Source organism: Salvia splendens, chromosome 20, assembly GCF_004379255.2.
Source record: "Salvia splendens isolate huo1 chromosome 20, SspV2, whole genome shotgun sequence".
Taxonomy (NCBI): Eukaryota; Viridiplantae; Streptophyta; class Magnoliopsida; order Lamiales; family Lamiaceae; genus Salvia; species Salvia splendens.
The window spans coordinates 352,607-367,893 of record NC_056051.1 but is presented as its reverse complement, the minus strand read 5'-3'; the positions used below and the strand labels follow the sequence as shown (position 1 = coordinate 367,893).

The 15,287-nt window shown below is 35.8% G+C and overlaps 1 protein-coding gene across 1 annotated transcript; it reads right to left on the bottom strand.

The window, feature by feature from the left end:
• Window positions 1-3,260: 3,260 nt before the first annotated feature.
• LOC121782641 ((+)-sabinene synthase, chloroplastic-like) lies at window positions 3,261-6,661 on the bottom strand. Its single transcript, XM_042180571.1, has 7 exons — window positions 6,208-6,661; window positions 5,691-5,967; window positions 5,203-5,593; window positions 4,896-5,114; window positions 4,433-4,571; window positions 3,777-4,025; window positions 3,261-3,695 (listed from the first exon to the last, which is right to left on the bottom strand). The coding sequence occupies exons 1-7, from the start codon at window positions 6,439-6,441 to the stop codon at window positions 3,405-3,407; spliced, it is 1,800 nt and encodes a 599-aa protein (XP_042036505.1). The 5' UTR covers window positions 6,442-6,661; the 3' UTR covers window positions 3,261-3,404.
• Window positions 6,662-15,287: the final 8,626 nt, after the last annotated feature.

Genomic DNA, 15,287 nt, shown 5'->3' with positions numbered 1-15,287 from the left:
TCCCTCCTATTGACAATTGAAACTAAAAATATAACATATAACTGTCCCACATTGGTGTCAAGAGAAAACTGAAACTAGTATATAAGTCTCATGGGCCCCTCCTCCTATAAGCAATTGGTTTTAGGATGGAACCCATGAATTTCTATCATGGTATCAAAGCGGGTCGCCGACTGTGGGTCAAATTTAACTGAACCAGCAGTATATCTGGGCCGAAACCAAAAAAATGACTGACCCAACAGTATATCTGGACTTATAAATTTGGGCCAAGTGGTCCAACCGATCGAAAAAAAAAATTGGGCCGATTGTCCAATCGATTAGAAAAAGTCCAACCCCTCCAAGGTTCACCTTGAAGGGTTTGAGGGAGGGTGTTGGCAATTGAAACTAAAAATATAACATATAACTGTCTCACATCGGTGTCAAGAGAAAACTGAAACTAGTATATAAGTCTCATGGGCCCCTCCTCCTATAACCAATTGGTTTTAGGATGGAACCCATGGATTTCTATCACCTCCGTTCCTTGTTAATAGATGCATTTCTTTGCGGTACGGAGTTTAAGGATAATGTGTTAAATGGATGGTGGAAAAAGTAAGAGAGAATAAAGTAAGAGAGATGAAGAGAGAATAAACTAAAAGTGAAATTACTTTTTGCTAAAAATAGAAATTACTCAATTAACTTGAAACTTCCCAAAATAATAAAATGACTCTATTAACATGGAACGGAGGGAGTATCAGATAAGTCTGTCACTAATATGTGGCAGCCACCTACTATTCCGTCATTGAGTGGGTTAGTAACTTTGGTGACGGACAAATCCGTCACTTAAAGTTTTTAGTGACAAGTTTGTTACTGACGGATTCGTCGGTACTTTATCCGTCAATAACTATGTTTAGAGAAGAAATTTTGCTGATTAGTGACGGATAATTCCGTCACTAAATCGCGAGTTTTTTTGTAGTGTAGAATAAAGTAGGACTGACAATTTTTGATCCGACACGAATCCGCACGAAAATAATAGGTTGGGCCACACCTTAATGATTTGTGTCCTTATTGGGTTGACTCGTTATGAACCTGAAAATTTCAGGTTGGGTTCGGGTTGGATACAGATAACCTATTAAGAAATAATATTATTATTTTTATTATTTATAATATTATTTTTTTAAAAAAACTTTAGTTTAATTATATAATATTTTATAAATCGGGTTTAAATCATGAAAATTAGATTTAATCGTGTAATATTGGGTTCAGGTTGTTATCGTGTCGTGTCAGCCCATATTATATCGTGTCGGGTTCGGGTCGTGTTCAGGTTTGAGGGTAGCAGGTCGGGTTCGTGTTCGGATTTGCAGTTTCCTTAACAGCTCGGGTTCGAGTTAGGCCTTATTGGGTTGGGTCGTTATCAGGTTGACCCAATAACGATTCAATCCGCACGATTTGTCACCCCTAGAATTAAGTAAGAGAGGGAAAATGTTTTGTTTTTTTGCTAAAAGAGGAAATCAATCACTTGTAGTGGGACAACCCAAAACAGAAAGTTGATCACTTGTGATGAGACAGAGGAAGTACATTTTATCAATTGCGCATCAAATGTCTACAAATGCTCTTATACCATCTTGAATGATATTAATGCCACCAGAGATATACGTAGATATCAAACTAAGATTCATGGTTATCATTTTTGAGACGGAACAATGGCATAACATTTTTGTTGTTTTATTTTCTCTACATCGGTTGTGTTGGTTTACGTGCACATTTCTTTACCCTTCATCTATAGTCATCTCATGTTTTAGAATAAAGCATTCCATCAAACAACAATCACACCTTGCGTTCCTAGAACATCATCAACTTATACTTGGACCATCTATTTAGGTCACATTTGTATGTATTATACTCCCTCCGGTCCCTCTTTATTGGGGACGGTCCAAATGAACCATCCATTTGGGTCACATTTGTATATAGTATTTCATCATAAAAGAAATTGTTTGACTTTGTTAGTAAGAGTGGGTAATAAAAGTTAGTGAAATGTGGGTCCTACTTTATATATTAGTTATATAACAAAATGTGAGTGAGAATGAGTTTGTGAAATATATGATCTACTATCAAAATGGTAAAAATGAAATGAGACACTTATTGAGACCGTCTTAATAAAAAAAAATATGACATTTAATGTGGACAGGAGGGTGTATATACCAAATACCATGCATATATTAATTTACATGCACTCTTTCATCATTGTAGTGCAACCTTTTAATGAATGTCCCATCTATATGCAATAGATATTAGCACAAACATACTCTACACGTTAGTCCTGAACATTTACAGATTACAGAATGTGGACATGTTCAACAAATTCATTGAAAACAAAATAGCATAAAACGAAATTATACACATTGGCCATGTACCCCACCAATATACATCAAAAAGCAGCCTCGATAAAGTCTGGAAATTAAATATATAATCAGGACATACTATGTTTAATATCAATAAATATTTACACCAACAAATACACAAAACCAAAAACACATAAACAACGAATTGGGACCACTAACAAGTAATATGCAACAAAAATGAAGAACATTTTAACACCAATATCTCATACCACAAAATACACACAAAATAAAACATTCTTGCTCCAAAAAGGTGGCTCCCATAAATCAGAAATAGATGACTACAGTTGCTTGCTGAAGCCTGAACAACGCCATAACATTTTTATTATTCTATATTCCCTACCACATTAGTGTTGGATTATTTACACATTTTTTTTTATCATATTCCCTTGATATTATGATGAAAAAAAAACTCCTCATTTTGATACTCCAAAAATTGTAATTTTCACTGACAAATATATGTGGACATATTTGAAACGAGAATAACAAGAGGATACTCTTTGTAGATAATTCTTATTGAATACTTGACTGAAGAAATAGTATAAGGATCATCCTAATTATACTAAAGTAGGAATAAACTACTTTAATGAACCTAAATTAATACATGTATCTATATTAAAGTAAAATACTCTTTCGGTCCCTGGAAAGTATGAACTCTTTCTTTTTTAGTCCGTCCCTAAAAAGTATGAATTTTCTAATTTCGGAAACTCTTTTATCTTTAATGAGGTGAAACTCATTCTCCGCTGACAATACTTTTAAAACTTTTTCTTTCTATCTCTCTTACTTTACCAATTATGCATTAAAACTCGTGTCGAACCAAATGTTCATACTCTTTGGAAACAGAGGGAGTATATATAATTAATACTAGGAGTTGGACCATTGATTGAATTTAGGAAATACATTAACCTTTATACATATTTAGCAAGTACTACTATCTTGCTAATCATGCAATTTCTTTACAAATAATACAACATGCCTAGACTATGGAAGCAGATCAACCCACAATAGAATTGTTGGTTATGAAAGCAATATTCAGGCATATGGCTGAAACAGCAAGCCACCCATCTGTTGATGTATTCCTGAGTGTTGCACGCCGTGACCATCCCCTTCGAGATATATAAACTGCGCCGCTCTTCCAAGATTAGCCGCGGCTGCGACCAAATCATCCGGAAACGGACAACCAGCCGCCACCTCCGTGTTCATCTCCTTCCACGCCTCCCCAATCAGAGACCTCACATGGTCACGCGCCTCCTCCTCCGAAGCATTTATATCCCTCATGTAACACTGGATTGCTTTCGGCACGTCCCCTCTCTGCAGCTCGTGCTACACATAACAAACACTAATCAGATGAAATATCCAAAAGCATAAAAAATGAGAATATAAATTATTACTCCATTTAAGTACCTGAGATGTGCCAAGATCATCAGCAAGCCTTGAAATCCTTCCTGCTAAGTAAAGTATGTTGTGATATTGGTACAAGCTGTCGATGGCCGTTTTGTCATCTCCGTTTGCAAATGTGAAATAGAGTTGCGATATTAAATTAGGAGACCCTATTGAAGTCTTGGCGTTGTTGAGATATTCTTCCAGGCTTGGTGTATATCCATTGTTGTACCACTTTGCCTCTTTCAAATATGTTCCAACCAAATCTATCCACTACAAAACATAAAATATATTGATCACAACAATCAACATGATTTCTTTCATTTCATTGTGTACACTACAAAAACGGGCGATTTAGTGACGGAATCAGCAAAATTTAGGCACTTAACTGATATAGTGACAGATTAAGTACTGACGGATCCGTCATTAAAAAGATTGTCAGTAAAAAATATTAGTGACGGATTTGTCCGTCACTAAAGTTACAATGACGGAAATCAAAGACGGTTACAGTAGTAATTTCATATAAGTGACGGACTTTTCTGTCACCAATTAGTGACGGCACTTTTAGTCATTTATCTGTCACTAAATCTTGAAATTTCCACTGCCGTCACTAATTCCGTCATTAATTAGCGTTCTTTTTTTTTGTAGTGGTAGAGAGCAATAAAAGTATATGTATGTACCGATTTTTGTAGATAAGGGATACAAATGAAATGTTGCTCTTTGAGAACATCGTACGCCACCTCTGAAACATAGTTGTTGAGTGCCAAATAAAACAGTTGCATGTAATATGGTAGTTGGGTTATGGATTCACTGTCCCATCTGAAATTTAAATTCAATTAGTCAATCCATCAATTCTTCTAATCAATTACATATATATGAAGAGGGTTGACAACTATTTTAAATTTATAATGATAACTATGTCAAAAACATACGTTATAGATGTCTACATGAACTCATTTGTATGCAACTAAATGTAGCTTGACATACTTATATCTTTTGTTCACATCTATATTTGTAACCAAAAGACATGTGTATGTCAACCAACATACAAATTTGGTTATTTGCATAGTTGTCGGCTATTAAAGATAATTATCAACTGACCATATCCCTATATGAAGATGTGCAGTCAAAATATATACTCACCTCCCAATGATGTCTGTAAAAAGTTGCAGCTCATCTAATGTGCCATACACATCATAAATATCATCTAGAACTGTTATCAGCATAATAAATATTGCAGCCATTTTTCTCTGAGATCCATACTGATGAGGCTCAAACATTCCAACTCCCCAAAAGAAGGATTCCACAATCCTATCCCTTGCAAATGGTAGTTTTTCAGCAAAGCCTGTATTACTCCACCACCTATAACATTGCCAAAACAAAAATAAATAAATCAATTAATTAATTAACAAATAAATGAACAACAATTCTCAAGTGTAATATCTACTACCTCCAGATTTCTTTTAATTCCTGTTGATATGTTCCTTGCATGATATTGAATTCGAGTTTCGCAAGCTCGAAGATGAGTGGATTCTTGTCTGGCCTTCTCGCGTAAGCATCTAAGAACCATCTTGCCTCAAGTCTTTGAACCCTCCAGTGAAGAGGAAGATCCAAAGAGTGGCGAATCCACGATAATAGATTTTCGTCAATTTCATCGCCACCATCCTCGTCAAGCTTTTTCTGCAGACATTTTGTGGAAAATTGCCTTGCTAGCTCCAATGTATCTTCACCTTCTCTCAATAGGAATGATGCTTCATAAAGTTGTAACATTCCTTTCGTGTCGTGACCAAGGCTTGCCTTGAAATCGCTACCCTTCTTGTTCTTGAAACAATCAAAGACATCTGCGATTAAGAATAAGATCATATACTATATTTAGATTTAATACTCAAAGAAATAAAATATGTTAAAAGCACAATTTGTAACAACTTTTAGTACCACCTTGGGGAACATCGAAACCATGTTGTCTGAGAATTCTGAATCCAAGAGCGGTGAAATACAAATCCTTTTGACCATCTGCTTCATTAGTTTGGAAACATGTGTTATCAATATATATAGAACCCAAAATCTCCTTAATCTCATCCTGAAAGAAATAAGATAGTCCAAGATATTTCAAGTCATCAATCAACTCCAATTGATGAACAACCTCCTTTTTATCATGTAGCAACCTCTTCACTTGCACAATCAACTCAGCTTCCCTATTCAAGTGTGTCTCCTCCTATACAGGTATATATGTATATTGTATTAGTTATGAGTAAAATACTCCCTCCGGCAATAAAATGTGGAATGTCTAACTTTTATATATTGAGTTTATAATAAAATGTGAGTGAAATTAGTTAGAGAATGTGGGGTCTACTTGCCATAAATAGTAAAAAAAATGAGATATTTATTGGCGAATAGACAAAAAGGAAAACTAGACATTTAATACACTAATATATTTAGAAACCATGAACCATACCTTGTACGGAGTGTTGAGAGACTGAATGTAACTGAAATCCCAGAGGGAAGGCTCGTAGTTTCCAGAGCGTCGGATTTGATGATCTTCTTCTAGTTGTGTGGAGCAACGAGCATTGAGGAGAGCCGCTGGTGAAGTATGAGAGATACACCGCGCCTTTGAGGCTCTCCTATGCAAGCCATGGGGAGACTTTACTGGCTTGTTAAGGATAGATATATGCATGCTAATGGTAGACATTTTTTAGATCAGCTGTAATGTTTTTGCTTTGTGTTTCTTGGTTTTGGTTTCTATTTCATAGTTATATATATATATGTCTCAAGATGCAATGTGGCTGGCTGGATTCTAGATGGTTGGCTGTAGTTTATCACTAAATTATTGATTCAGATGATGATAGGAAGATGCAGAAAGAAAAAAAAACAAAGGAATCAATTCCAGTTGCATTATTGCCAGTGATGCAAAATCGTGCACTTATAAAATGTATATTGGTTCACGAGTTCCATGCTCTTATTATTGGTGCAAATTGAAATAAATATTGTGCTCAAGTTTCACGTGCATAGATTTACACAAGTGAAATTTAATATACTCCAATAATTCATATATACTGTTAAAACTAGTAATGAAGCAGGTGGAATCTACTTAAGTATGAATATTATATAGTCCCTTGATCATTAAATATTAATCATATCCAATGGAATGCGCATACCGAGTGATATGGTGAATTTAATACTCACTCCTTTTATGCATTTTTCATTTTCGTCGTCTAATAAAAATATAGCTTAATGTATTTATGTAAAGTTGTCCTCAGCTCATTATCCATATATAAATTAATTTTCAGTTTATATACTCTCTCCGTCCACGAAAAATAAGACACAATATGAATGACATGAGTTTTAATGTGGAATTGGAAAAGTAAGAGTAAAGTATTGTTAGTGGAATATGAGTTCCATATTATTAGGCCGGGAAAAGGGAGAAAAGTAAGAGAGAAGTTGTTGAAAACTTTTATTTTTTAAATGTGCTCTATTTTTCGTTGACAACCAAAAATGGCAAATATGCTCTATTTTTGTGGACGGAGGGAGTACAATTTATTCCACTCTGACTCACTATTACAATTCATTAAACACTAATAATAATATGGATATCACTATCCACTAACATTACTTTAACTACTCTTCTCATCTTCTTTCTTACTTTACTAGTTGTTCAATTCTCGTGCAATTTCACATGCACATATGGAGGGATTAGTTGGAGAGGAGTATAATCATGGATTAAATGTCGCCTGTTATTTGTCCTTTCTACAAAACTAATACTCCCTCCGTCCCAACTAAGTTGGTACAAAATTTTTGGGCACGAATATTAAGAAATTATGTTGAATAAATTAAATAAAAGTAAAAAATAAAATAGGAAAGAGAAAAAAGTAAGAGAGATAAAGAATCGATCAGTAAGAGTGATTGTATGTTTTGTTTTTAGTAAAAAAAGAAATGACTCAACTTAGCTGAGACGTCCCAAAAAAATACGACTCAGCTTAGTTGGGACAGAGGGAGTATTAGTTTTATAGTGAAATGTGAGTGAAATAAATTTAGTGAAATATGAGGTCCATTATCAAAAGTTGTGAAAAAGCAAATGGGATTTTCTCGACATAATACCGTGAAGAATGTTCGAGAATGCATTATGCATGTACTTGACAAGCTCTTTGAGGAATAAAGTCAAACTATTTTCTTTTAAGTAGTGAGACAAGTCTTGGTTAATGACGATGAAAGATGGATATCAATAGAATCTGTCAAGATGATTCGATTGGAATGTCCTAGAGTAACAGAATGTTTTGAGGAATCTTTTGATCACTCAAATAGTTTCTGACTCAAGTCATGCCTAAAGTAATAAGAAATGACTAAAAGAAGGTTTAACTGAAAAAATAGAAAACCTTCAGAATATTAGTCGTTATATTACTGTTAGAGGAAAGTAACATGATAGATGACGAATTCATAAAGGCTGCACTTTTCCTAAGTCCTAGTTCATTTGAACAAAAGACTAGATATGGAAATCGGGGAGCCTGAATTGTCATCAATGTTTGTTTAAAAAGCGAAGTGAAGATGCTTTGTAAGTTGGATTGACCTCTTTTAAAGAAGGACAATGACTTACATGACAATGCAACTTCTAAATAAGAGACCTTGATCTAGTTAGGCATTTGTTGCAGTGAGAACTATTAATGCTCAATTATTGTTTTATGGTTGATGCTAGAGACATAATAGTATTAAAACAATGCAACAAGATTGAGTATTAAACAACACATCAACTTCTTAAACAATGAATAATACAGTATTTATGGCTCTTAGTCTTAAGGCCAATAAAATACTTAGAAATTGTTCAAACTAATCTAAACTATTAAGATTTTAACAATTTATTTTTAAATAGCTTGAGAGTTGAGAATGTCTATTTGATGCACTATAAGTTAGGATCACTTGATTTATCAAGAGATTCAGAATACTTATAGAAGTGCAACATAGAAAGACTAGTGAATCTCAATGGTTTACACCATGAGGAGACGAGCAATGGGTTATGATCAGTAGTGGAAGTCTAATCTCTGTCGATGAATCCAAGCATTCTTCTTAAGAATGAGATAGTTATATAAGAAGGAATCAAATTCTTTCTAAGACAAGTTTGATTAATTGATATAAGAAGGAATCAAAGTCTTTCTAAGACAAGTTTGATTAAGTGATTAGTTGTACTCATTAAAATCTTATCATTGATGAGATAAGCGTTAGATATAACGAGATACACCTTAAAGAAACTACCAACATCAGTATCTTCTACAAAACACGAGTTGTGGACTAGAGCGTCTCTAGTCTAGCACATCTCCAGGTGTAATGTTGTTCCAACACGTGTTGGAAAGGTGTCCAAGTAATTAGAGTTGAGTACTGATGTATATTTTAAGGTTACCCCAAATGATAAAAGATTATAAGTTTTGTAATCTTCAATGATAGAATTCTTGTATGAAGATCAAGAGAGGTACTAAAAGCCTAACGGCGTGATAACTCTAAAGATAAAGAGAGATATCATTTTTCCACTTACCAAGAAGTCATACCATTAGAAACTTATGCAGTACTGAGATCAACTTCAGTGCCTAAAATTGTAAGAACCATGTAGTAGTGGGAGCGTTCCTAAGGAACATAACAAGTTCATGGGTCTAAGAGTGTCGTAAGACTCAATCTTAGATTAACTTGAGCATAATCCCTTTAACTACAATGTAGCACTGGTTTGTTTGGATAGTCATCCTTGAAAAGGTGATAGATTCCAAGCTACAATCTAAGATAGAAAAAATATTTTACAAAACTTGCAATACTACATATAGGTTGTGTTAGTCAGTGGGAGGTAGTAAATTTGCAAGTGTAAATATGGATCTCAAAATGGCTATGTAATGACAATGTGTTATACCCAAAGAGAACGATTCTCTCACTGTTGTTGTGCCAGGATTTATTCAATCATATTGTCTATTAGGACTTACATAAATTAAAATGTATGTATTATGATTGTCAAGACAACCTTCTATAAATGGAAGTCTTGAGGAGATCATCTACATAGAACATCCTAATGAGTATGTAATAAAGGATCAAGAACACATGATTAGAAGCTTATGAAGACCTTCGTGGCCTCAGACAAGCATCTAAATCAGAGTATATGTGTTTTATCAAATTGTCAAATGTTTGAAATTTGACTTGTGCCCTTAACAGTGCTATAAGCACATGGAAGTTGAAAATGTATTAACGATGGTATTAATGGTATGATACGATGATGAAATCTACAAAGTTGCAAACAACTAAGATTGACATCTAGCGTAGAAAACTGATTGTCTACCCAGTTTAAAATAAAGGATTTGAGAGAAACCAATTACATCCTAACCATCTAAGTCTTTCAAGATCGCTAGAAAGAATGTTGAGATTCTTTTAGGAATCCTATATCTATACATTGCATGGAACATTTTAGCATTAGAAATTCCATGAAAAGGTTTTTATCATTCAAGATGGAATTGTCTTGTCTCTAGTCAAGTGTCGTTTGACACTTTGTGAGATCAAGAATTATGAGACTGTTTTTAGAGATAGATGTCTCATACATGCTATGATGTGTACTAAGTTTGATATTAGTTGTGTTTTTGCATAGCAGGTGTATATCATATTAATCATGGCAAAGGACTTTGATTGAGGTAAAGAATATAACATAGTACTTGAGAAAGACTAATCGTTATATTCTAGTTTACCAGTCATTCATGCAATGTCCTTGAGGTTACACTGACTAAGTTTTATGACTGATCAGTGATCGAGTAAGTCACCCTCATAATATGTGTTTACCTTAGGAGTATTTTCCTAATACCTTTGATCGTAAGTTTGAGTATGCCTATGAGTATTATTTTTAATTACTCTCGCGAAGGCTAACTCAAGGGACACACGAGATCATAAGCCAAGAATCACAGAGAGATGAAATTAATTAAAGATTAAGTGCGCAACAAAGACATTATGGTGGCAAAGATATGATCAGAGAACAACCAAACAGATTTTTTCACAGAAAACGTCTTTGTGGCAACATGTTTCAAACATGATGTGAAATGAATGGTGGTTCGATATATCTAGCACCAAGACCTGCTTTGAGTATAAGTGGAAGAGTTTTTAACAGTGAGTATACTCGAAAGCATGTTTTGAGTATAAGCGGGAGATTGTTAGGTTTGTTGTTTCTTCCCTCTTCCATATATAGAGGAATGTGGCTGGCTGTGACCTTCATGGTTGGCTAATTTAGTTTATCTTTAAATTATTGAAACGTTCGGTATAAAAATAATTTAATGTAGAATAAAAAAAAGGCCATGTGCTCTCCATCAATACATAGGAAGGTGCAAAACGAATCAAATCCAATTGCATTATATGGTCATTATGCAAACTGATATAAAGATATTTGCCTGTGTTTCATGTGTACAAATGAAATTTATAACTCATCTGATCTAACTAATAGTGAAGCCGGTGGAATCTATGAATATTTTAAAGTGCGCGCCTTAATCATTAATAATATTTATATTGGACGAGTTCAATTATTGGAGAAGAGTATAATAAATAATGCACTGAATTTCTGTTATTAATTCCACAATTTTCAGTAAGCTAGTTACTCGTGTTGATACATGTCTTGCAAGTAACTCATTATATCATGTCGTCGCCCTGGATCACTTGCAAGATTGTCTAGATCGACTTTGTTTGGTGAATAACTCATTATAGCATGTCGTCACCCTAGATCACTTGGAAGATTGTCTAGATCGACTTTGTTTTTCTTTTAATTTAATAATTTTTGTGGTAGGAGGTCTACTAAATGACGAAGATGAAACTTGAAGAGGAGAAACTTTCTTGAAATAACGTTCCATTTACCTAATTATAATTAAAGTTATAATTAATTTATTAATTTAGAAAAATAGATAAGTTATCAGATAAATTACTCCAATTAATATTCTCGATAAATTAAAGTATCAAACTAAAACGCATTAAGTACCAAATCTAATATAATCTCTATTTGGTATGATCATATTCAATAATTCAAAATCTGTTGTTGTTTGATGAAGTTATTCTCCCAGCACAAGTTATTCAAAATGCCAACTAAATTGTTGTGAGGTGAGGGTAATTACATTGTTCATACAAAATAATTCATACCCAAAACGTGTACTAGTTAGTATGTCTAGTATACACCAATTTTTAGCATTGATGATACAGATAAATATTATTCAATATATGAGTTTTTTTGCTCTCTGTGTTGCTGAGGTATTGGAGTGCTTAGAGCCATCCACCTATGCTGAAGCTATGTCGAGTAAGGAAAAGGAGAAATGGCTTGCAGCTATGAGAGAAGAGATCCAGTCACTACTCAAAAACCATACTTGGATTTTGGTGAAGAATCCAGGGACCCAAAAGCTTATTAGCTGCAAATGGATCTTCAAGATGAAGATTGAAGTTGGTGAAGTTGAGAGTGTCAGGTTTAAGGCACGGCTTGTTGCTAGAGGATTCACTCAAGAAGAGGGGATTGATTATAATGATGTGTTCTCTCCGGTTGTAAAACACAGTTCCATCAGGATATTGCTTGCTCTTGTTGCAAAGTATGATTGGGAGTTACACCAACTCGATGTCAAGACAGCCTTCTTGCATGGTGAACTTGAAGAAACAATATATATGCATCAACCCGAGGGGTTCATGGAGGCTGGGAATGAAGACAAAGTGTGTTTGCTCAAGAGAAGTTTGTATGGATTGAAGCAAAGTAGTAGGCAGTGGTATCTCAAGTTTGATGAGCATATGATGAGTATTGGTTTCAGAAAATCGCAGTATGATAGCTGTGTTTACATCAGAGAAAGGAATGGTGTACCAATTGCTTTTCTACTTTTGTATGTTGATGATATGCTTGTGGCAGGAGCAGATCTAGGAGTGATTGAGAGAATCAAGGCTGAACTGGAATCCAAGTTTGAAATGAAAAATCTTGGAAATCTGGATTACAACATGTGGTTGCTTTATCTACTACGGAAGCTGAGTACATGGCAATGACAGAGGCTGTGAAAGAAGCAATATGGCTGAAGGGAATCCTAGAAGATTTTGGGGAGAAGCAAGATACAGATCCACCCCAGATCATGAATGTGGTGAGTGGTGGGATAGAGAGTTCTTGGATAATGGACTCCGGGTGCAGCTTCCATATTTGTTCCAACAAAGCTTGGTTTGAAAACCTTTCTGAGGCAACCGGGTCAGTAATGTTGGGGAATGATCAGATGTGCTACATCAAAGGCATTGGAGATATCAGATTGAGAGCTCATGATGGATCAACAAAACTGCTTACTCAAGTCAGGTACATTCCTGAGATTAAGAGGAATTTGATTTCACTTGGCATGCTTGAATCTAGAGGTTTCAGGTTTTCTTCTGAGAAAGACTATATGAATGTCTCACTTAATGGAAAAATCTTGCTGATTGCTGAGAGAAGAAACAGTTTATACTATCTAGTAGCAGAAACTGTTGTTGCTTCAGTGAATCTTGCAGAGGACTCTGATATGAGTCTGTGGCACAAGAGGCTCGGCCATCTTGGAGAAAGTGGGATGAGAGAACTGATCCAGAAAGGGGTCATTCCGGCTGGAAGTGATCAGAGGTTCAAGGAATGTGAACACTGTGCTCTGGGAAAGAGTAAGAAGCTACCATACAAGGCTGGTAAACACACCTCCAAATTACCTCTTGACTATGCGCATTGTGATTTATGGGGTCCAGCTCAGCCTGCTTCTATGGGAGGAGGCAGGTATTTCATGTCGATAATAGATGATTATAGCAGAAAAGTCTGGATATACATCCTAAAGCAGAAGTCACAAGCATTTGAAAAATTCAGAGAATGGTGCACAGAGATGAAGCTGAAGAAATCCACCACTCTCAAGTGCTTGAGGACTGATAACGGGCTGGAGTTCTTATCTGAAGATTTTGAGTCTTTCTGCAAATCAAATGGGATACAAAGGCATAGGACAGTCCCGGCTAATCCGCAACAAAACGGAGTTGCTGAAAGAATGAACCGAACACTCCTCGATAGAGTCAGATGCATGCTTTTATCATCAGGCTTGCCAAAGATGTTCTGGGGGGAGGCTGTGTGTACTGCTGCAGTGCTAATTAACAGTTCTCCATCATCAGCTATAGGAAATGAAATCCCAGATGTCAGATGGTATGGTGGAGATAGAGAGTACAATCAGTTCAAGGTGTTCGGTTGTAGAGCATATGCCCACTGCAAGCAGGGAAAGCTTGATGCAAGGGCTCAGAAATGTGTGATGGTTGGTTACCAACATGGAGTAAAAGGGTACAGGTTGTGGTGCACTGAAGAGGGGAACAAGAAGATAATTGTGAGCCGAGATGTGGTCTTCCATGAGCATCATATGCCATTCTTGAAGACTGAGGATCAGATGGGTGAAAGAGTATCTATTGATCAAGAAGTTCAGCATGGCCAGCCACCACCTAGTGATCCAGATGATCAGAATGGAGGTGGAGCTTCAAGCTCCCATAAAGCTTCAAGTCCACAGCAACCCCAGCAACGAGATCAGATTGATGATGGTCAGAGATCACATATTATAGCCAGGGACAGAAATAGAAGAGAGATCAGAAAGCCAGCCAGGTTCAGTGATTATGAGATGAGTTTTTTTGCTCTCTGTGTTGCTGAGGTATTGGAGTGCTTAGAGCCATCCACCTATGCTGAAGCTATGTCGAGTAAGGAAAAGGAGAAATGGCTTGCAGCTATGAGAGAAGAGATCCAGTCACTACTCAAAAACCATACTTGGATTTTGGTGAAGAATCCAGGGACCCAAAAGCTTATTAGCTGCAAATGGATCTTCAAGATGAAGATTGAAGTTGGTGAAGTTGAGAGTGTCAGGTTTAAGGCACGGCTTGTTGCTAGAGGATTCACTCAAGAAGAGGGGATTGATTATAATGATGTGTTCTCTCCGGTTGTAAAACACAGTTCCATCAGGATATTGCTTGCTCTTGTTGCAAAGTATGATTGGGAGTTACACCAACTCGATGTCAAGACAGCCTTCTTGCATGGTGAACTTGAAGAAACAATATATATGCATCAACCCGAGGGGTTCATGGAGGCTGGGAATGAAGACAAAGTGTGTTTGCTCAAGAGAAGTTTGTATGGATTGAAGCAAAGTAGTAGGCAGTGGTATCTCAAGTTTGATGAGCATATGATGAGTATTGGTTTCAGAAAATCGCAGTATGATAGCTGTGTTTACATCAGAGAAAGGAATGGTGTACCAATTGCTTTTCTACTTTTGTATGTTGATGATATGCTTGTGGCAGGAGCAGATCTGGGAGTGATTGAGAGAATCAAGGCTGAACTGGAATCCAAGTTTGAAATGAAGGATCTTTGAAATGCAAGGAGAATCCTTGGCATGGATATACTGAGGGATAGGCCAAAGAGAGAGCTCAGGTTGTTGCAGAGGAATTACATCCAGAGAGTTTTGAAGAAATTTCAGGCTGATGACTTCAAACCTGTCTCTACACCATTGGCTGCTCACTTTAAGTTGAGCATGGATCAGAAACCAAAGAATGACTCAGAGA

What these genes read in the sequence shown, in the direction of transcription:
- LOC121782641 (XM_042180571.1), bottom strand. Translation starts at nt 6,441, where the DNA reads ATGTCTACCATTAGCATGCATATATCTATCCTTAACAAGCCAGTAAAG. An exon ending in TGGTTTCGATGTTCCCCAAG is followed by an intron (nt 5,594 to 5,690) that starts GTGGTACTAAAA and finishes TCTTAATCGCAG; the next exon opens with ATGTCTTTGATTGTTTCAAG. An exon ending in TTTACAGACATCATTGGGAG is followed by an intron (nt 4,572 to 4,895) that starts GTGAGTATATAT and finishes TTTAAATTTCAG; the next exon opens with ATGGGACAGTGAATCCATAA.